We start from the raw sequence: 22922 nt of genomic DNA, 5'->3' as shown, positions 1-22922 counted from the left end.
TTAGCTCACTGTCTTTGCCATGATTAATGGAGTGATTAATCAGCAACCGGATAAACCACCCACAGATCACTCACAGTTGATTATGGTTTCTTTTATCTGACTGTGCTCCTGGAGTGAATTTTTTTGTAATGCACAAGCCAAGATTGTTTCAGCTAAACACCTAGTGGGTATTTGCAATCAAGATGCCACAACACTGCTTGAGACAAATGTTAACTTTTGCTCAAGGAAATATGGGAATGATGGTGCTATTGTAGGTCAGTACAAAATGAAAGGCTATCAGAGTAACTAACAGCTCAGCTTCAGCCAAAGCTGAACTGAAATTCTCAAGATGCCATTCACTGGAAGCAAGTCTTACTCTTTCATGATCCCAGGTTTGTCTTGGCTTGGCTGGATTTAAAAATAAGCCCTCAAGGTGGCAGAAGACAAAAATTGTTCTCTGCTTCACAACGATTATGTATTCTGCCAACTGCAGAAGCACATTGTCTGAGGAAAAATGTTTCATTTGTACAAAACCAGAGACATAGGAATGGAGGCTTTTTTTAAAAGGAACTCCACTCTCAGGTGATACTGCAACTCTTTACCATTTGGAACCCTGACATTAACTCAGCCAAAGGTCCTAAGGGTCTCAACTATGCCTTATTTGAGTGGTTAGCAGAACTAGTATCCAAAATACTATTTTGAGAATAATCAAAATCTTAATTACATACTTCTGAGACAAGAAAAATTACCTTATTGAATTAACTGCTGTTTTGGGTATCTGCAAATGATTACACAAACTCCAAGATGGCTCAGTTAAAGGCCATGTTGAGCTAAAATAATATAACATGGGGAACAACCTTTTAGCATATTGTATTAATGTAGTAAATGAGGGCAAAAGGACTTTAGAGACTGAAGGTTAACCTACAAAAATTCACAAAAGAACTCTGGTTCCTAGCTGTGTCTTTGAGTTGCTTGACAACTATTATTATTGCTTTATGACTCTTGTAGGTATCTGAAATGTCATGGTAACTATAATTTTATGGATAAATGTACCCTGAATATCTGCTGCCAGCTTCACCCTGAATCAACTGCAGCCTGGAAGCAGATGAGCATCTCACTGATTTCTGTTACTCATTAATCCTATCTCTTCTCATCTCACTTCTGGACTTCCAGCATCCAGGAGCTGCTGTCAGAATTCAGCTACCCCAGAGAAAACACAGAGAAGCCAGGTCAGGATGCTGTTCCTAATCCCAGCATTTTACTCCACATGTGGAAAACCCATGTACATATCCAGTTAAAACTAGATCCAACAAAAGAACATGACATTGCAATCACTGTTTAAATAAGTGGATATCGTAGTCCATGTTTTTCTAATGTGATGCCCATGGCAGGAATCCAAGGACCTCCAGATCGCAAGGTGCAAGAAGAGAAGGATCCAAATCAGACATCATGCTAAGTAAAGAACTGTCTAAAGTTAGCACAATCTGAATGCAGATTATATAGAAAGAGAAAGCAGTGACACAAGATGAATTCACCCCTAAATACCACAAAAGCATTTCTATTCAGGATCCAGCCAGTTTCCTTATAAGTAGCCTCATTTATTAGCTGTATGCATTTTGGATACAAACATAGTGGTTCAGGGATAAAGGTGTAGAAGTATCAAGTTACTAAACCCAGTATTTTTTGGATCAGACTCAGTTTTTCTAGGGACAAGATAAAAACATAGCTCTGTGTGTGTAGAAACAGAACTTAGGCATCCAGTGGGATCCATGGCAGAGACCTCAGAGATTTGGCTCCCCCCAGTAACAGACAGCAGCTAAAAGAGGAACACCAGAATTCCATTTACATATTGTTCTAGCATACTTCATGTAGGCCTTCATACTTCATGCATACTTCATGTAGGGGATTTATGGATGAAAGCTATTCCATTAAAGTTAAGCTATTTGAGTTAATATTGGCAGCACGTTTAAGGTTTGTCTGTAACTGCTCCTGCAAAGGGTAGTCTTGAGGTCATGAAACAAAAGAGCAGGAAGTTATAAATATTCAGTTTTTGAATCCACAAGATTTCAACACATTTATAGCAGTCATTTTCTTGCCTATTCTACTTGTGTTCTTCTTAAGTAAGCAGCAGTCTTCCTTAGCTGTAAACATTTTATTTTAATAGCACATACTACCACCTGCTGTAAGAAACTGAAATTGCCTTTGCAATTGTAGAGCTTCTAAGCCTTGATAAAGCAGTCAGCATAATGTTAAGAAAAAAAAAAATCATGATTGCTGACATTTTTCTCTGATGCAAACTTCACTACCTATTCATCCAAATATTGTCTAATTTAAAAAGTTTCTTAATTATATGTGATTGACATATCATATATATTTATATATAATAGTGGGAGCTTGACTGCCTCCAAGGCATATGGAAATTTAGGAAACACTTGTGCTGTAGATATGGAACAGACAGTGTCATAATTCGAAAGTTCTTATGAAGATTAGCCATTTTTTAAATAGAGAAAATTAAATTAAGAAAGGAAATCAAAGCATCACTTTGTGATCTTTTAGAATAACACTATAGCAGAATGGAACACATGCTATATTGATCTTTTAACATGCACCTCCCTGTTCTCTTCCTGCTATGTTGATCTGTTTCCAATTAAGAAGCTGAATTATATGTAAACAACTTTTCTGCCAAATCTTCAGCATGCATAGATCCATGTAAGCGCCATGAAGTCTATGAGCTTGATCACCATACTGCAACCTACCACTACAGCCATTCTCTGCTTTTCTACTATCTACCCATGCTAAAGGCAGGAACAATTTGTTTAATCCGAACAGTGCTATTGTTAATAAAAACAGCAATAAAAGTACCATTCTTTTTTCCAGTTTCCTTACTGCTAATGTAGTTTTACAGTGTAGTTTTTCCTTTCCTTTTTTTTTCCCAATAATCTCATCAGTGTTAGTCTCATCCTTTTCTCCCTTTGTCCAGATCTACACCTAAGGCACTCTCTAAACACATTTTTCTTGCCATCTTCAGGCTTCCTTTCAGGTACAGTGTCTCCAAAACTGAACATCATCCTAGTGCCTTTCCTCTGTTTTTCTTCTATTCCCCCTCCACTTTATTTATAGTCTCCATATCCTTCACTCAGAACCATTATCTTGCTAGACTTGATTGATTTCCTAACATTTTAACAACTCTCAAAGCTCCTCTTTTCTACCTGCAACAATGTCAAAACATTTTGCCATATGTTCATGTGTTGCATTCCTAAGCTCCATTGCCTGCCTACTTAGAGCTGAGCTTGCTGAACGTGTTTTTTCTAAGCATCACTGTTAACAGTGGTACCAACAGGTATCTTCCCTGAAAAACAATGGAACACATCTGCCTTGTGATATCAATCTGGTGAGCACTGCAGAAAGATGCAGGTGCTGCCTGGGATGGATAGATGGGTGGATGGAAGAATGGGTGGGAAAAGGAAGAAAGGGTGGAATGAAGGCAGGAAGGAAGGCAGGAAGGAAGGCAGGAAGGAAAGAAGGAAGGAAGGAAGGAAGGAAGGAAGGAAGGAAGGAAGGAAGGAAGGAAGGAAGAAGCGAAGAAGAAGGAAGGAAGAAGGAAGAAGGAAGAAGAAGAAAGGAAGGAAGGAGAAGCGAAGAAGGAAGAAGGAAGGAAGAGGAGAAGAAGAAGAAGGAAGAAGGAAAGGAGGACGAGGGAGCAGAGCGGGGGAGAAAGGAGGAGGGCAGAAGGAGGGGAGGAAGGAGGAGAAAGGGGGAGGGAGGAAGGAGGGAGGAGGAAGAGAGAAAAGGAGGGAAGGGAGGAAAGGAGGGAGGGAAAGAAGGAAGGGAAGGAGGGAGGGAAGAGAGGGAGGGAAGAGAGGGAGGGAAGGAAGTTAAGCAACCCTCTATTCTGCTTTACTGTTAACCTCTGTCTTACTCTAAAATATCTCTCGGAGAGATGCAATGCCTCCTTAAATATCTAGGCCATTTCCTGTTATCTTGTTGTTGCTTAACAACTATAATGTTTGTTGAGACATGTCTCATTCTGAAGCATTTTTCTTTCCTTTCTGCTTCTTCTTTTAAGCACCATAAATTATGAGGCATCTTTATGTAGGTACCTCATAAATTAAACACTTAAATAATCAGATCTACATGCTATATCTACGGGCACACATTTGTTATCACCTCGGAAGCAGTACATCTTCTTTTAAAGCAAGTATACATTTTTCGTTGTCAGATAAATGCATTACTGAAGAGAATATCTCTTAGTAGCATTCTATCTGTCCAAATCTTTTTATTTTTCCTTTTAGTTTCTTTTGGTTTAGTCAAAACAGAGCAGAGAAGAGATTACCTACATCTCAGCTTTATTGCTGCTGTTTCTGTTCTGTTGAATTCTGTAGGATGTCTCCAGAAATGTTATCTGACAGGGAAATTGTTTCCTCACTGTTTTGTGCTTTCACCTGCCAGAATCTCTCAACAAAAACCACCAAAAAACTGAGTATGCTCTAGACTAAACAAAACAGTTAGCTTGCAGCTATTGTAAACCAGTACTAAAATGAAAGGCTGCACCAGGATTGAGTTTAATAAGTTAAAATATTGCCTCAAATGTAGATTGTGTTTAAAGATGTCCAGAGAAATCTTTCTATCGTATGTGAAAACTAAATCTTAAATTTAAATCTAAACCTACATATGCTTAAATACATGCCCTTTAAAAGTAAATTTAAAAATACATAAATCAGTAGAACTGCTTCCACACTTTAAAATTATCTACGTGCTTAAACAGTTGGCAGGATGAGAGCAACGAAAATGCTACAAGCCAAAGCACTGAACTCTTCTGCCTTTTTTTATAACCTATGATCTTTCATCTGCTACAAGGATGACACAGAAATGAAATCATCTGCTCTTGATGCACTAGCAGACAAGGGGTTTTTGCTTGTTTTTATTTGACTTAGCATTAACAGCAAATGAATTTTCAACAATGAAACAGCAATATATCTTCAGGCTCTTTGAAATGCAGGCAAAAAGAAAAGGTCAATTATTACTGGAGATGCAACACGTCTTCCTGATGATACCATCAGAATAAAAGACATTTTTCTCAAAAGTCAGCATTTTGATGAAAACCAATGTCCTCCTACTCTGAAAGAAATAATTACACAGATGAATGAAACCACCAAAAAAAAAAAAAAAAAAAAAAAAAAAGATGATTATCTAAATGTTTTTTGGTGGCTTTTTTTGTTTTGTTTTGTTTTGTTTGGAGAGGTTGAATTTTCCTTTTATTAAAGTACCATTTCTTTAAACATAATTATTTTGTTTTCTGTATGACAGATCAGTTTAATTTTTAAGTCTCGATTTATACAAATATTCTGCTATTCTTTCTACAAATTATTAATAGTTAGATGTGGCTCATCTTCCCTTATAAATGCATATAAATGGAAGCTCTGAATAGCTGTAATTCTCCTTTAAGTATTTACAGAGGCATACAGCAACAAAACTGTACATAATCGTACATAGAAAAAACATCTCTTTTAGTTTATAAGTAGGCATGACCGCTAAATAAAGATATAGATACACCAGAAAGCCCAATGCTCACTAGGGCTTAGACACAAATTCCAGGCTACTCAGACGCATTTCTATCTCATCCGTCTACACGTCTACAAGTTGGGACCTCTTCTATAGGAGGACACAAGTTTTGTGTGTGCGTGTCTGTATACATGAAGTTAGTATGTATATGGAAAGCTATATCTATATAAAGCCATATGTACAGTGCTAATTTATTAAATTGTCACTGAAAACATAGCTTTGTGATGTTTTGGTATGTAGAAGCTCTAAACTTGAATCCATCTGTGAATGTTTATGCATTCTGCATCCAGCTCTCTCCGAATAAAATCTCTCAGGCAGAAAAACTCTGAAACAGTCAGCAATATGAGGCTCCTCTACAGCTTCCAAAGGAAAGATGCAGAATGCCTGCTGTAACCCAGAGCCTTGGGTCTGCTCGTCTGGGTTTCCCCTGAAAAGCTGGAAGAAATGCAGCCTGTCAACCACAGAATATTTGGCACAGGTCACCCACATCCGGTGTAAAAACACTTACTGTAAGTGCAAACACCATCATTTTAAAGAAACTGAATTTTATGGCATGTTAGGCCAAGCCCACACCAGTGGGCAAGCTTTGTAGTGCTAATTGAATAGAGTCCTTGCAGAGAGATGGACACATTGTGTATTACTATCTGCCTTCATCACCAACGGTACAGAGAGTTGCTCACTCCTATGAAAACTGCTATGTATCAGTAGCAGAAGACAAATTGCTTTTTTAAAAAGTTATAAAGCTTTGGTAGCAATTCCATGGTACACTCAGGGTTGCAGTGATAACAAGAAGTCCCTAAGTTCTGCCTAAGGTGAGCTTTTAATGGATGAATCCTATTTTGCATCTCTAACAGAATGAAGATAACAACGTGATCATTTGTTGAAGCATTTAGAAAGCATAGATGATCTAAGGAGTAAATCGTTAGATTTCCCACATTAATTGAACCACTACTAATTATAAGTCTAAGCCCAGCTGGAAAAATCTGATGGGGGTTTTTCAAACATCGATTTTCTAATTAAATTATTAATTCCTGTAGTATTCATACCATGGACTTCTTCACTGATGCAATTGGGAATGCTGACTGAAGACCTAAAAACTGTGGAATCAATAGTCATTCAATGACTACAGACCATAGGTGATCAATTTCAAAAACATAAAGAGTTGCAGCTCAGGAAGTTAAAGTTGCTCCAGTAAATTTTATGCAATTATATGTTAGCTGAATTTTCAATGTACAGATGTATTTCTTAAGTTGATTTATCAGAGGATTTCAAATGTCAACTCAGTATTCATAAGGAACATTTGTTTGAATTAAGAGCTGGCTGCTGCCGGTGATATTGGGTTACAGAACACAAGAACAGCCAGCCAAAAAACAAACAAACAAAAAAACCAAAGTCATTGCTTGATTTGATTTTTATTCATTTGTAAGTACTTTCATTCTACACTGATTACTTTGGAATTTGTCTGCTCTATGAGTGTTTTTAAAGGTAGATGTTGATGTTTTATGCTGTCTTAAGTGCTAACAATTATTGCTGTTGATGAACATGGATTCATTAATGTCCACATCATTTACAGCACTGCCGGGACACTTAATTTTTACATAAGCTACTGCATTTTTTAGCAATACCAACCATGAAATTTAGTTTAACCTATGAATGAAAAGGAAAAAAAAAAAAAAAAGAAAAAAAAATTGCACAGAAAAGGTTCCATTTTTTAAACAGTAGAACAGTTTATAGAACTTCCATAATCTGCAAAGGAATACAAATCTTTATTTTTATTATGAATTTCTGAAATTTATGACCTATAGATCCTTAAACTACTCCTTAAACAATACTTGTCATTGTTAGTGCAAATAACATTAGACTGAACCATGGAAAAAACAGATAAAGCTCTCCAGCACAAGCCTATTTAAAACAGACAGTACAACACTGCAACAGTATGACCGTATGCTGCCTCATCTTAATTTTGGATCTTGAAGAACAATTCTTTTTAAATGCTTTTCAGTTACATATTCTTGTGAACATAGCCATGCCAAAGACTTGTGTGGAATGCAAGCCCTAAAGTCCTTAAGGAAGAAACTGCATTGTCTTGAGGAAGATGAACACTGAATTAGCAACAACATGATAAAATGAGTGGATCTCATATAGAGTTGGATGATGCAGCATACCATCATCCTGCACAATACCCAGTTACTTCTGGGAAGCACTGAAATATCACATAATTGAATCACATGATTTTGATGTGAATTTATTTCACTGACCAAATAAACCTTCAAGAGCAAGAATGGCAATTATTTAATTTATTTTTATTATTATTATTTTTATTTATGATATTATTATACTAATTTATGATATGAAAAGGGACAACCTGTGGAATGATTTTCAGTCTACCAGTCTGTTTCCCTCATGTTTGATTCTTTCTGTTCTTGTTGTTGACTTCCAAGCAGAAATTACTTCATAAGAAGAGTACTCTGCTTTTTTTTCCCACAAGTCTCAGATTCACTGAAAATTCATATAAAGCAGGTAACAGCATTGCATTTTCAATACTCTTCTTACTAAATAAAGATGACAAATGGCACCAGGTTACAGAAGACCATGACACAGATGGAGACTGATATATTCTCAGAGTCTGCATAAACATAGTAAGTAAAAATGAAGATATTTGCAAGAGGGGCACACACTGAACAGAGTTCTGCATTGAAATATTGCAACACACCGTTCTCTAAGCAACAGAACCAACTGGGAGAGTTTTAAAAGTTTTGTAGCTTTCTGATTAGATAATTTGATGCCTAATGAAGTACAAAATTTTCCTGTTACTGCATTCATTGTTCTTTTTTCATGTGAGCAAAACACAAAAGATAGGAGCAGGATAGGCGCTATAATCGGTAAAGGAATGTGTTTTCATCTTGCTGTTCCTTGGGTTGACTAACTTTATGAGAGGATGAGCACATGAGTGGGGGATTCATTACAGCATCTGGAATGTTATTATCATTTCTTCTTTCCAAGATGGGTTTACACAGACCTTCCCTCGTACAGGCCATTAATGTCTTCAATCTCTTCTTAGTCACTTGCAGAGCCTAGATGAAGGAATATCTTTGGTAAATTTGGGTAGAATTGGCTGTTTGATTTAGAAGCTGTTAGATACAAGTAGACACAAACACAAGCATTCACACTTCAATTGCTCAGTACTCATTTTTTTTTAGGAAAATTCATGAAAGTGTTAGGAGAGGCAGAGGGAACAAGTAAATATTCTCTCTGTGAAAAGACCTGATTTTATAAGTTGCATCTCTCTTCAGTTTGCCTATGACCCTCACTTTCTGATTAACATAAAATTTTCCTAGGAAAAGAAAAAAGAACAAGTGCCTGGGAAGCTGCTATCACTATACACAGCAGTAACGCCATGTGGATTTTCTCTGAGTATATTAAATGTGGTTGCCTTTCAAGTTTTGTTAAGAAATATATAGATATGAAAATAGCCCTTTTTTTTAATCTCCCTCTTACAGCTTTTCCTCCCGCCTTGTAGGAACTCTGCTACGTGCATTTCAAGCATCCATGACTTAGTGCTGGTAGGGAGATTTGGCTCAGACTTCTGAGGAAATAACTAAATTATGAGAAAGAGCTGTGAGGAAGTTTGCAGAATGGAGTTGCATGAGATAAGAAAGGTAAAATTGTAGACGAAGGTAGGATTGTTGAAAGGGGAACTGCTGGTAGATGAAGCACTCAAGAGGAAAAAAAACAAGGTGGAAAAGAAGCAAGTCATGAAGGATGAAAAGGGATATAGATTTTAATGCAGGAAGAGATAAGATCCAGGGAGCAGCAGACACCAGCCTTTAAGACTTAACCTGGCTTGGATTTTCTCAACCTTACTGGCTCCCCCTAGCTAGCAAAGACTGTGGGTTTCATATGGGAAGGGGAAAGACTGAGTACACAGACGTTTAGCCTCATTTTTTTTTATTTTTTTTTTATTAAAAACCTCACTATCTCTTATATGTGCCAACCGGGTATATTCTCTAAGCTGTATATATGATGCTGACACTGTCTCTCTGTAAATGGCTACAGGTGTCCAAAGTAACACTTACATCCATTTGGTATCAGGTAGCAGCTATGCTGAGTTTCTGTCATTGACACATAACACAAATTAGTCCAAAAAATTGGTTGTAGAACTTTAATGAAGAGAGAAGTTTGAGGTGTATATCAGTGTTGCCTAATGAAAAGTGTACACACAAAATGATTTGTACTATACATTTCATCTTCCAGCCCTTGAAATCTGACTGTATGTGTTTCCCTCTCAGACCAGTCAGAAGGCTATGTGTGTTTCCCTCTTAAATCAGCCAGGAGCAGTACAGTCACTGATGGGTAAACTGTTGTCCCAAACTGCAGCTGACTCTAAGAAAACTTACACGTCTTCAACCAGCAGAAAAGCTGTGATGTGTGAACTCTCCCTTCTCTACCTGGGAAGTTCTCTGGAAATAAAGTCTTCTCAGTATCAAGAGGAAAAACATCAAGATGGAAAGATATCCTCTCTAGATCCTGTGGACCAGTGGCTGGGGCATCTACCTGTTGTGCCAACTCCATTTCTACCACGATTTTTCCTTTCGTACAAAGACTGTCTGATGTAAAGTGAATGAACAGATTTGACAGCAGATACTGAAACTTACAATGGCAAGTGCTACATCCATTAGTCCAGAATATAATGCTATTTTAAAAGCAAAATGTGGACCCCTGGGCTTCACCAGGGGAAGGTCATATCTAACCAATCTGGTGGCCTTCTACAATGGAGTGACAGCATTGGTGGACAAAGGGAAGGCGACCGATATCATTTACCTGGACCTGATCTAGGCCTTTGACATGGCCCCCTCATCATCATTATCTCCTAATTGGAGGGATGTGGATTTGATTGGTGGACCACCCGATGGATAAGGAATTGGTTGAAAGACTGCAGACAGAGGATGGTGATTAATGGTCCATGTCCAAGTGGAGGCTGGTAACGAGCGGTGTTTCCCAGGGGTCTGTCTTGGGACTGGTGCTCTTCAACATCTTTATCAATGACATCGATGATGGAATTGAGTGCACCGTCAGCAAGTTTGCTGATGACACCAAGCTGAGTGGTGCAGTTGACATAGTTGAAGAAAGGGATGCCATTCAGAGGGACCTCAACAGACTTGAAAGGTGGGCCCAGGTGAATCTAACAAGGTTCAACACAGCAAAGGGCAAGGTTTTGCACTTAGGCCAGAGGAATCCCAAGCATATACACAGACTGGAAGGAGCAGTCCTTGAGACTAGCCCTACAGAGAAGGACCTGGGGGTCTTGGTGAATGAAAAAGTGTGCTCTTGCATCTCTAAAAGCAAACGGTATCCTAGGCTCCATCAGAACAGGGGTTGCCAACAGGGACAGGGAGGTGATTACCTCTCTCTACTCTGCCTTCATGAGTCCCCATCTGCAGTACTGTGTCCAGATCTGGAGCCCACAGCACAAGAAAGACAGGGAGCTGTTGGAGAGAGTCCAGAGGAGGGCCACAATGATCAGTGGGCTGGAGCACCTCCCCTAAAAAGGCAGGCTGAGGGAGCTGGGCTTGCTCAGCCTGGAGAAAAGAAGGCTGTAGGGTGACCTAATTGCAGTCTTATAGTACCTAAAGGGATCCTACAAACAGTCAACTCTTTAAAAGGGTAGATAATAGCAGGAGAAGGGGAAAAGGTTTTAAGCTGAAGGAGGGAAGATTTAGGTTTGATGTTGGGGGGAAGTTCTTTACTATGAGAGTGGTGAGGTACTGGAACAGGCTGCCCAGAGAGGTTGAAGATGCCCCATCCTTGGAAGTGTTCAAGGCCAGGTTGGATGGGGTCCTGGGCAGCCTGGTCTAGTATTAAACGTGGAGTTTGGTGGCCCTGCCTGTGGCGGGGTGTTGGAGATTCATGATTCTTGATGTCTCTTCCAGTCCAGGCCATTCTGTGATTCTGAGACCTTGACCAGTACTTTTCAAAGGATAGTTTATGTGTATCCAACTTTAGGAAGAATCCAGACTCAGTGCCAGTCCTGTCTTAGATATCTAAATTTGAATGGGAAAAGAAAAAAAGAAAAAAGAAAAAAGAAGACATTAAGCAAAATAATCCTTCCTTCCTTCCTTCCTTCCTTCCTTCCTTCCTTCCTTCCTTCCTTCCTTCCTTCCTTCCTTCCTTCCTTCCTTCCTTCCCTTCCTTCCTTCCTTCCTTCCTTCCTTCCTTCCTTCCTTCCTTCCTTCCTTTCCTCCTTTCCTTCCCTCCCTCCCTCCCTCCCTCCCTCCCTCCCTCCCTTTCCTTCTTTCTTTCTTTCTTTCTTTCTTTCTTTCCTTTCTTTCTTCTTTCTTTCTTTTCTTTCTTTCTTCTTTCTTTCTTTCTTTCTTTCTTTCTTTCTTTCTTTCTTTCTTTCTTTCTTTCTTTCTTTCTTTCTTTCTTTCTTTCTTTCTTTCTTTCTTTCTTCCACTTAGTAGGGCAGAAGAAAGCTGTCAAAAGCCAAATAAATCTTTAAGTCTAATTTATTTTTTTTTCACTCAGTTCTTTGGGTTTCCAGAAAGACATCCCTTTCGGTACGACAGTTCATTTTCAGAGGATCTTCCCAGGCAGTAGGAAGCTTTGGGTTCAGTATAATATGACACCAGAATGCATGATCACCATTTGGAGTTAAATACAAAAAATATGGAAGGGTCAGCATTGAAGGTAGGAGTCTATATTGGCAGAAATCATTTCTTCCTTGACATGTTCTTGAAACTGCTTATGTACATTCATGGATCATTATACACTGAAATTATTTCACACAGTTTTCAGCCCATGTTGCCAAATGCCTGTGACTCAAGTCCTTTTCTGTATTTAAGAAATTTCCAAGTTCTTCTGCCAAGTATATGGTAATTAAAACAGCCTGTATCTCTCTTCTGGAAGTATTTGAAACCAAACCTTCCATGGGATCTGCAAAGCGAAACCCCACCTAAAAGGAATGAAACAAACAAACCACTAACTGACTAACAATGCCAAAACCACTTCTGCTGGATACTAATGAGCCAAGTTATCTGTACTGGCCAGCTGCCTAACTATTTGGTTCCTGCCTGATTTTCACAGCTTGGGCTGATCTGGAGGGAACCATTATTGTACAAATGCAGCTGAATAATTTAAATCTCTACATTTATTCTTGCTAGCTTTTAAAATAATTGTAAAAGATAATTTGCGATTTTCTGACTTGCTTTTGCAAGATTAGAAATTAAGATTAAAATTTTCTACAGGAATTCTGGAACTTAGTCAGAGGGCAGACTACTGTGGGTGAAGGCTGTGGATAAGTTGAGCAAATCCCTGCCACTGACCTTGCCACTCTCCCTCTGCTGGATATTCACATTGGGTTGTTTGGTTCCCTCAACACAGCGCTTTCATCTCTCTTCAGTCTGCATTATGTATGAAGCTATAGCCTTTTTTTCTCATCCTCTCGATTATTCATTCTGTTTCAGTGCTGCCTATGATGACAAGACCAATAGTGAATGTTCGTGAGATTTCCCACGAGCTTAAATTGCCACAGCAGAACTCTGCCCACACTCATGCTCCATGAAACACAGTGAATGTGGCACTGAGGGGTGTAGTTAGTTGGCATGGTGGGGATGGGTTGGTGGCTGGACTAGGTGAGCTTAGTGATCTTTTTCAACCTTACTGATTCTATGATTCTATGATTTAGACAGTACCAGCAAGTCTGGTTTGGGGTAGGAACAAAGTTAAATGTGGAATAGTCTGTACTAAGAAATTTTAGCACATGTTCTTGTCATCTTGCCTTTTCATCCATCTCTAAACATACTCCTCAGTGTTTTCAGAGGCTAAAGAAGAAACAGGTAAGGACAGAAGAGTGCTACCAGAGGCACCACATAAATCTCTAAATATTGCATCTAGACAGAAATGAGCATACAGATAGTATGCACATTTACCTTTACTCTAGCAGGCTTTGGAAATTTTATTTTGGGAAATACGAGATTTGGATTTACTCTTCCTGCTCTGCAATCCTTGGAGCTCACTTGTACTAGAGAGACAAGCAAGCAGAAGCAGCAATCCAGTGCAGGGCCAGAGCAGAGCCGTGCTGCAGCTCTGGGCAGACTCCATTGGTTCCAGTACCTGACACAAACATAGAATTGTTTAAGCCAGACCAGAATTCACAAAAATTGACCCACCACAAAGCATGTACATTCATGCATGTCAAGGCAAACACTGCATAATTATAAATGCACTTTACACTAAAAGGAAATGCATTGTAAAACAAAATATAAGCATGATTTTGGAAAGTTTGAATTGACCACTTTTGCCAAAAATACAAGTTAAGAAGGCAGATTATCCAAAACATACACAATAGAATCTTTCTCCAATATGATTATATTTTTGAGTACCAGGTCTCTTTCTAGTACAAAGATGTCACTTCATTTCCCTCAATTACTAAAAAAATAAAATATTTAAACCTCCAATCATTTGTTACCTATACTGAACCTCAGATGCCATCTACTGTCTGCCAGAAAACCACAAGCTCTGTGCAGCGTTGGTTATAGACTACTTCAAGCAGAAGAACTTAAAGGTATCCATATAGAAAAAATGCTTACAGATTTACTGTATAAGTGAGAGAAAATAAAACTGAAGTAGAATTATGTTTTTGTCTCTCCTATGTCTTCAATTTATGACATTTGTTAATGCATATGATCTCACTTTTCTGCTCTTGTACCACTGTGCCACACTGTTTTACAAAGCACTTGCTGGGCTTCACTTACAGCTAGATGGAATTAACAAAACTGTTTATTTGTATTCTGTTCAGGCAATCCTGTTCAGAGGTTTCTCTATGAGAGCTGTCATATTCATATTTTCTTTTGCCTTAGATAATCTTTAGCTTGTTGGCAGTAATCACCATTTAAATCTTTCTTATTACCTCAGTAGCACTCAAGGATTTTAAGTAAAAAAATAATAATTCCATTATGGATTTAACTACATCTATTCTAATAATAAATGAGACTGTTTTATAAAGAACTGTAACACAGAAGTACTCAAACTGGCTTTCCACTGGGTTAATAAAATCATTCTGCTAGCAGCACACAGCTCTGGTATTTAAAATCTGTAATAAGCCAGTCAGAAGAGGCTAAGGCTGGAGAAAAGCTGTGGGAGAACAAGCAAGAAAAAAGCAACCATAAAACAGAAAATGAGACATGTCTGTTACTGTCTCTTCCTTGCAAACACATAGCTAAACACACACACAGGGCATCTAGCCACCTGCATTTGACCATAACATTACTTAACTTGGCTTTTCAGAGGTTAACCAGAAGCTCTTTAATTGCAGGTGTGAGATGTGGAAGCTGAAAAGACAAGTTTGAAAAACACCTTGCACCTTCATGCTGCTGCAGGAGTGTCTAATGTAGCAAAGCATGGTTTAAAGTTGCCCTATGCAAGGACTTGGAAGAAGCCTGCTCTTCCCTATATCCCACTACCCTACAGGTATTGGCACTGTGGACTTGAGCACTGATCATGATTTTGAAGTCTACCAGCACAAGAGTGAAGCTTTTACTTAAGCAACTCTGGATCAATGCTGGGCAAGCCGTTAAGTTACTGAGCTTGTTTTCACCTTTAAAACTGATACAGCTATGAAAGCTCTTCTGTTCTCTCACATACAAACATGTATGCTGGAGTACTATGCCCAGTTTTGGGGCCCCCAGCACGAGAAGGGGGCAGAGCTAATGGAGCGGGTCCAGAGGAGGGCCATGAAGATGATAAGAGGGCTGGAGAACCTCTCCTATGAAGGAATAATGAGGGAGCTGGGTTCACTCAGCCTGGAGAAGAGTGGGCTCTGAAGAGACCTCACTGCAGCCTTCCAGTACTTGAGGCAGTCTCATGAAAAGGAAAGAACACATGAGAGCTCATAGCACATGTTCTCATCTTGCATGTAACAACCATTTTTCTTCTTGAGATTAAAGTCCAGAAGACTATTTTACTTTGTTTACAATACGACACAGGAGAAAATTGAACTCCAGTTTTGTAATTTTGCATATTTCCTCTATCTGCAGTGATGATCTTCGAGGTCTTTTCCAACCTGAGTAATTCTATGATTCTATGATTAACAGAACAATGAATTTAAATATATTTAAATATAAACGTGTGTGTTGAAATATTATTGTCATATAAATTTCCAAATAAATTCACATGCTTGGGCATTCTATGACTTTTTGCACTCTTTGTAAGAAAAAAATAAATGCTAATGCTTGCAGTTCAAAGTTGAAATCATCCCTTATGTTCTTTCAAAATAATCTTCTTCAAAAATTACAAAGAAAGGAAACATTACAAGAAAGGAAACAAGCAAGTTACATCACTTGAAAAAGTCGCAATTAACTGCGAAGTATATTTTATCTAAGAGAAAAAAAATTGAAGACACCTCTTAATTTCCATACTTCTGGAAAGTAACATGGAGAAACATCTGAACTCCACGTGCCAACTCTCTCTTTACTATTTTGTTGATACTATAATTCAAACTTACTGACTTTACCCATGTTTGTATCCACTCACTGCAAAAAGCAGTACAGTAAAACTTTATAGGCCCTTCCACTGTAATGTGGTACAACAGCTGTTACCAGCTGCAGATGTTTTCTGCTCCGTTTAACTGACTGTTACTAGGAATTTCTCAAGCCATCTTCAAGTGAACTTTTTTTTTTCCTCCTTCCCAGGAAATTTTGTAACCTATAACTTCAAGCCCCTCTTTTGAAAGACATCAAAATTCTGAAATTACCTATGGATTGAAATGATTAAATGAATAAATAAATCTATATCTAAAAATAGAGATTTTCAAAACCTGTCACCAGATCATTTAACCAGGGTGCCATCAGAGGAGTTATACACCTTATCTATATCATTTGACATAGCTAACAGAATTAAGATTTTGTTTGATTGATTTTTACTTGGATGAATGGATCTTCCTTCCACTTCTCCAGGGTTTTAAGCAGACTCAAAACTAGCAGATGTACTGCTTCTGGAAAGAGCAAGTGAAAACTGATCAACAGGCATCATGTAGGTTTGTTGTTGTTGCTGCTGCTTTCCAACCTGTAAAGTTCAGGTACATCAGAAAGCACTCACATGGTTGAAACTATTTCCCTTGGAAGTTACCATTGTTGGTGCATGCCAAGTATCAAACTGTCACTTAGCTACACAGGTGAAATATGTGAATCAGCCCTGTTCTTCAGAAGTAAAGAAAACATGAATTGATTAACTGAGGACAGCTTTCATTAACTGTTTGAATAATAAAGGGTTTTTTATCATTTTTTATGCAACGCTATTTACAGCTTCCAACCTAATTAATCATTTAATTAGCTAGTGATCATGCCATATCAGTATGCATAAAGAAAAGCATATATGAAAAGTTTCTTGTGTTGACAAACTACAAATTCCTGCCTTTCTCCAGTAATTTATCTTCCTAAGAGCAGGAGAAAAATGAAGGAATTTGGTTCTGATACTCACTGAATAAAGAGTTCTATAAATAGACCCAAAGCTATTGTAACAGCACAGCTCAGTGGCAGTACAAAGAGAGGTGAGCTTTCTTTCATCCATGCAATTAAGCTTCTCCGGTATTACTACTTGCAATATTTTAAATGTGAAATTGATATATATATATATATATCACATTCTTTTCTAATATTCTAATGTCTAATAACTATTGAAGGCTTTCTTATTCGGCCTTTGGTATGCAGACTTTCTGGAAAGCAATCCTCCCTCTCCCATAAAGAGAAACATTCTCACTCATATTTTTAGGTTTAAACTTATTCATAGACTTAACAAGGCAGGTATATTCCAAATATTAATGGAATTAGAACAATTCAGTTAGTTATCCTAGGAATAAATAACTGTTGTCAATATCATATCAGTATCATATTCCAATGTTTTCTGAATGTCAGTTACTTAAGACTGTGGCTTCTTACTTCCTCCTTTAATAGCAGGAGAGCTTCAGCAGGTTCTGAATGTAGCTCTCTTCTCCCTTCTCTTTCACTGACAGCATTTTTGAAGAGGCAGTGAATAGGAATATTACCAGACTTTTGTCTACTTCCCTGAAAGTGTAAGATCTACAGTTCTCTCTTCTCAGCTCTGTTCTTTCTCCACTTCTTCACAACCATCATCACCTAAAATAAGCTTCACATTACAGTGTAAACTGGCAGATTTGTTTTCAAGACATGTTATTTAAGAAAGAAAAAAACAAAATCAATTTTACACAAGATATAAATAAGCAAAAAAAAAATAATAATTCACCTACAAAATCCCTATTTTCAAAGATGTAACTATAGTTAAGGAAATAGGAGCGTTTATTGCAGTAAAGTACAACAGGATGATATTTTGTAATCAGAGGTCTTCAGGAAGTTCAAACAGCAAGCAAATGTTTTAGCATTTTGATTCCAGCTTTTCCTCTCTTGAACACTGTCTTTGATGAATGATGACTAGCTAGTAATATGGCTAGTTTTATATGTTTGTTGTTGTTTGTTTGTTTTAATGTACCAAGCAGAATACACAGGAGACAGGTTTTCTGGTATACAAACACCTTAACTGGTCTATTTCATACCACTACCTACAGATCTTGTCTTATATTCATTCCTCCTTAGACATCACGCCAGAAATCCTCTGCATACCTCCTTAATTAATTTGACTTCTTAGGAAAAGCTTTAGTGCCTGGAACAAACACTCCTACAGTTCTTGAATCATTTCCAGCCTTCAACTGTTTCTCAGAATTTTCTTAAAACTAAGCAGATCCACAACATTCTTCACACTTTCTTGACTTCTTACAGTAGCCTCTATTCTACCATGAGAAATGATTCTGTTGTGCCCTCCCCCAGCCTATATTCTAGATGTATACACCTCACCCACAGAACAATACAGTCCAGCCACCAAAGTGTCCACAGAAGAAAGATCCCTAAAGACCAATGAAAGATTCCTTTATTACACAGATATATGAAATACAGAATTTCTTGTTAAACATTTAAAGTAAACTTGCAGAACGGCAACTGAAAGAAAAAAAAAAAAAAAAGGCAACTAAATTCTTTGACCTTATCCAGTATGCTATTGTGCTACATAAAAATATGCATGCATAACAACTAATTTACGAAGTGATTTCTAGCCCTAATTAGAACTGAGGCAAAAACAGAAAATGAGACATGAACTAACCCAGCATACTGAGCCCACAGGATATTTTTAATCTATTTTTGTGAAAAAGAAACCTGCTATTGATATGCTGTGGGAGTCAGCAGAAAGATCACGAAGCTTGCTGAAAAGTTATTAGATTTAGAATCCCCAGCCTTGCACAGCTTTGGAAGAAAAGGTAAAACACTACCAGTACTTTGTATTTTTCAAAGAGTTACTTCTCCCTTATAAAATAAATAAATAAATAAATAAATAAGCAGGCAGACTTTAAACATATTTTATTATAAAAATATACATTCAAGTAAATATTTTGGAATTCATTGCACATCACTTAAAAAGCATGTGAAACTTTTTTGAAAGATAAAGTGTAAAAGCTTGGTTATGTCATTGTTGACAGTTTAACTTGAACTGTAATGGAAAAAGACATCATTACAGTTAAGTAATTAATGTGTAGTTTAGATATACAGGTAAGTATTAATTTATTAGCACCTTAATATGAAGTTGGAGTTCTATTTCACAGTGCTTATTTATAGAAAGATTGGATCAATGCATTATTCTAAAACCAAAGTGGTACTGAGGTTGCACAGAATTTAATATTAAAACTAATGCAAATAAAGTAAAACAGGACAAAGAAAGCTCATAAATTACTCAGTTAAGCACCATACCATGTATATATATCATATTCTTTTTTAAAAAAAATATTTATCTCATCATCAACTGACAAATAAATAGTAAAATTTCCATGAGACAGTTAATTATTGTCTCCCTTTTGAACAAGAGAGGCAAGCATTACTAATAGCTAGGAATTCTAAAAGACTACATCTCTTCTGAGACCTGTTGTTGAAGTAAAAGGCTTACACTGCTTATTTTGTGGCTTTTTCTCCCTTGCCAGCATAGCTTTGCATTCTCTTGCTTCCACAACAGTACAGCTACAAGCCTTCCTTCAGATCCAGATATAGTGTTATTCTTCAGCCACAGGTCTGTTTAAACAGACATAAAAATGCACAGAAAATTTAAGACAAGCTCATCATATCCAGTTCAGTTGTGACCACAAGATTACTTTTAATCTAAGGTTAAAAACCACTTTAAATTAAGAACTGATTTTCATTCTTTAGGACCCCTTCCTTAACTGACTCTGTTACCCACAGCTCCGACACGATTTTAAATTTTTTCCCAAACATTCTCCTGATAGCTTTCATCTCTTTTACCCGGGAATGATCTTCTCCTATAAGAACATGGGACACACCTTCCTCAAGAAGAGGAACTACTTTTGCACCATAAAAACGGAGCTCCAAAGCTCTAATTGATAGTCTTGTGCCATGGATTTTGGTACTGGGCTTGTTAATTATAGCATAGTAGTCCACATAAATAGTGTTTCCTCTGAACATACACTGTTGACAGCTGCTCCATGAATACCGCTCTTCTAACTCAGCAATCAAGTCCAAAGGCATCTTCTTATTATCCTTCACTCTTGAGAACACTTCCTTGAGTTGTGCAACATCTGTATCTGCTGTGTAGCTGTCTCCATAGCAATCATACTCACGAGCAAAATGTTCTCTTGTGTCAGGAGACATGTGAATCATAAAGGCTGGCTGCCAAGGTACCAGCATTTTGGACTGAAAACACTGAAGAAGCCACTCTGCTTTCACCACATCATATTTGTTGGAAGCAATGATGTTTTTAACTCTGACATTCTCAGCTCCTACAATGACACAGTAAGTGTCAGGTCCAGGGTTCTGTACCACACTGCCACCACATTCAGCTATTCTGCTTTCCAGTTCAGACTTGGAGTACCTTCCCATTCCTGTCATAACACAAAATTCTACATCCTCAAACACATTGGAAACTTTGTTGACATTAGAAAGATCAGGAGCTTTAAACTGCTCAGCTATTCCAATTACCTTCTTCACCTTTGGTACAGTTTTCCTTTTCTTCTCTTGCGGCTCATCATATTCATCAATATATAGGTGCTTGGATGCCAGCTTCCCTTCTGCTCTGCTTCTAAGATGTTCTAGCATGTCCAAAGTCATGCATTCATACCATTCTTTGTCCTCTCTTATTTTTTCAATTCGGGGGAATCTCAAAGTACAGTCAGTTTTGTACATATCACTGTTAACAATCTCAGCTGCCTTGACCTGAACTATGACAGAGTTGCAAGGCTCAATGTACATTTCAGGTTTCTCAGTGCCACACAAAATGTTACAAGGAGGGTCCTTCCTATTGTAAGGCTTCCAGTGTTTAGCCAGTTTCAAACCCAGATCATATAATTCCTTCATAGTGTAGCCAGAGCCAACACGACAAATAGAGTGGAAAACAGTAGGTTTTTCATTTGGAGCTGGAGTTTCTGCAATAGCACACAGAAAGTGAGACATCATTCCACCACGTGAGCCTTTTCCCCAGTATCCACCAACAATAAGAAGATCTAGCTCATCCATCAGCCCATTGACATACTCTGGCTTGATTTTTAACCAGCCTTCCCCACGTTTGTCAGGCTTGTAGGTGGACATGGGATCTTTTACCATAATCCCTTCCTCTCTGTTATCTATTGCTTCATTTAAAGCATCAATTACTTCTTTTCTTGTCCTGGCACTTTTTTTATGTACAACATGTATCCTGCCTGTTACTGGGGTAAATACATTATTTAAGATCTTGTATCTTTTGCTCAGGGATTCATGACCCAACTTCTGATCATTTATCATTAACACATCAAACACACAGAAGCAGGTCTGCAGATCAGAGTCCTCCACCATTCTTTTGATGTCAAATTTGTTTCCTTTTTGCATAAAGGTTTGTGTTTCAGGATTGTAAGCCATCATTTCACCATCAAGAATGCAATTTTGTATATCGCTTTTAAATACACTATGAATAAATGGTGTTAATGAGCCATCAAGGGGAGAAGCACCAAACTGCTGAGTATAGTCAAACCCATTTCTGGAAAAATACTTATACACATCACCATCTTTGTGCATCTGCATACGTTCGCCATCCAGTTTAGTTTCTATGTAGAATACCTGGTTATTCATCTGCTTCTCAATTTGCTGGACATCGGCAATAGCAGCGAGCATTGGCTTAAAGGCAGAAAATAACATGATAGAAACATCACTAAGCGAGACAGAGGGGTCATGCAGCTGCCTACAAACTTTTTCCAAGTCCGTTGTAACATTGTGTAGTTCAGCAGCATCAGGATGAAAAATTGAAAATATTGTTTGTTGGCTAACACCAAGTTTTAGATCCTTTATAATCATCCGGATGAGCCACTTTTGCTCAAGTGCTGTGCTTTGGGTAATTAACTGAAGAAGGCTTTTCTTTACCAGTCCCTTGTTCTTAGCAGCATTGTTGTTTGCAATAGCATCCAGCAGTTCATTGACCTGCTCTACAGTCAACCTGCCTCGCTTAGGGCTTCGGGGTTTTAACACAAAGTATGCGATCATAGCAAAGTCTCCAGCATCTCCACGTGAACCAGTGGGTGTTCTGTAATTTAAAAGTTTCAGAGCATCCTTTCCATCTTTTGGTAAATTAAGCAGCTCGATGTACAGCTTTGCAAGCATGGTTTCCTTAATTCCATACGCCATCCTTTCCCTTTCCAGCTGCGGAAGAATAAGCCGCATAGCAGGATAGAAAGAATCGGTGACATCTTTCTCTTTTTGATGGAGAGCACTGTGGAATTTCCTCCAGGAATCCAAGAAATCCTTGAAGTACTTGGTTTTCTCTGGCCGGGATTTACACATCTGTATTCGCTCCAGGGTGGAACACAGGTCTGCAAAAGGCACGTGCGAGGCCACTGTTCTTTTAGGAGAAGGTTGAGATGTGGGTACAGAAGCCATCCGGGTTGGTTTTTTTTCACTAAAGCAGAAAAACACACACGTTTGTAAAGGAAGGAGATGCCAGCATTACTCTGTCTCAATCGAAAATAAAATGAATACAGGATGCACCCCTCAGTACAAGCCCCCCGTACCGGCCTCCCCTCTCAAGAGCAGAGATGGAGGAATAGAGAACTGGAAGCGTCACCAGCCCCAAAGAGACTCACACAATATCAGCGAAGCACAAAAACAAGCCCAAGACCGCTCAGCTTACCTTTAAACCCTTCCCCCCTCTGCAATTCCGGAAGGGGCGGAGCGGGGCGGCAGCATCACGGGCCGCACCACCACCGGGCACAGCGCTGCGCCCTGTGAAAGAAAGGAGGAAGCGGAAGGAGAAGCGGCGGCACGGTATGACCCAGAAGCGGAATTGGATGCTGCCTG

The 22922-nt window shown here is 38.3% G+C and overlaps 1 protein-coding gene across 3 annotated transcripts; it reads right to left on the bottom strand.

Moving 5' to 3' along the window:
* Positions 1–18459: 18459 nt before the first annotated feature.
* LIG4 (DNA ligase 4) lies at positions 18460–22877 on the bottom strand. Of its 3 annotated transcripts, none has more exons than XM_015851450.2 (2): positions 22709–22744; positions 18460–22524 (listed from the first exon to the last, which is right to left on the bottom strand). In XM_015851450.2, the coding sequence occupies exon 2, from the start codon at positions 22503–22505 to the stop codon at positions 19767–19769; it is 2739 nt and encodes a 912-aa protein (XP_015706936.1). In that variant the 5' UTR covers positions 22506–22524; positions 22709–22744; the 3' UTR covers positions 18460–19766. The 3 variants fall into 3 exon arrangements, with proteins under 3 accessions (XP_015706936.1, XP_032297900.1, XP_015706934.1); XM_032442009.1 differs by having other exon boundaries at positions 22637–22730; XM_015851448.2 differs by lacking the exon at positions 22709–22744 and adding an exon at positions 22756–22877 and having other exon boundaries at positions 18461–22524.
* Between the last annotated feature and the right edge of the window lie 45 nt (positions 22878–22922).

Source organism: Coturnix japonica, chromosome 1, assembly GCF_001577835.2.
Source record: "Coturnix japonica isolate 7356 chromosome 1, Coturnix japonica 2.1, whole genome shotgun sequence".
Lineage (NCBI taxonomy): Eukaryota > Metazoa > Chordata > Aves > Galliformes > Phasianidae > Coturnix > Coturnix japonica.
The sequence above is the reverse complement of the archived record's forward strand: the minus strand, read 5'-3'. Positions and strand labels throughout refer to the sequence as shown.

What these genes read in the sequence shown, in the direction of transcription:
- LIG4 (XM_015851448.2), bottom strand. Translation starts at nt 22,505, where the DNA reads ATGGCTTCTGTACCCACATCTCAACCTTCTCCTAAAAGAACAGTGGCC.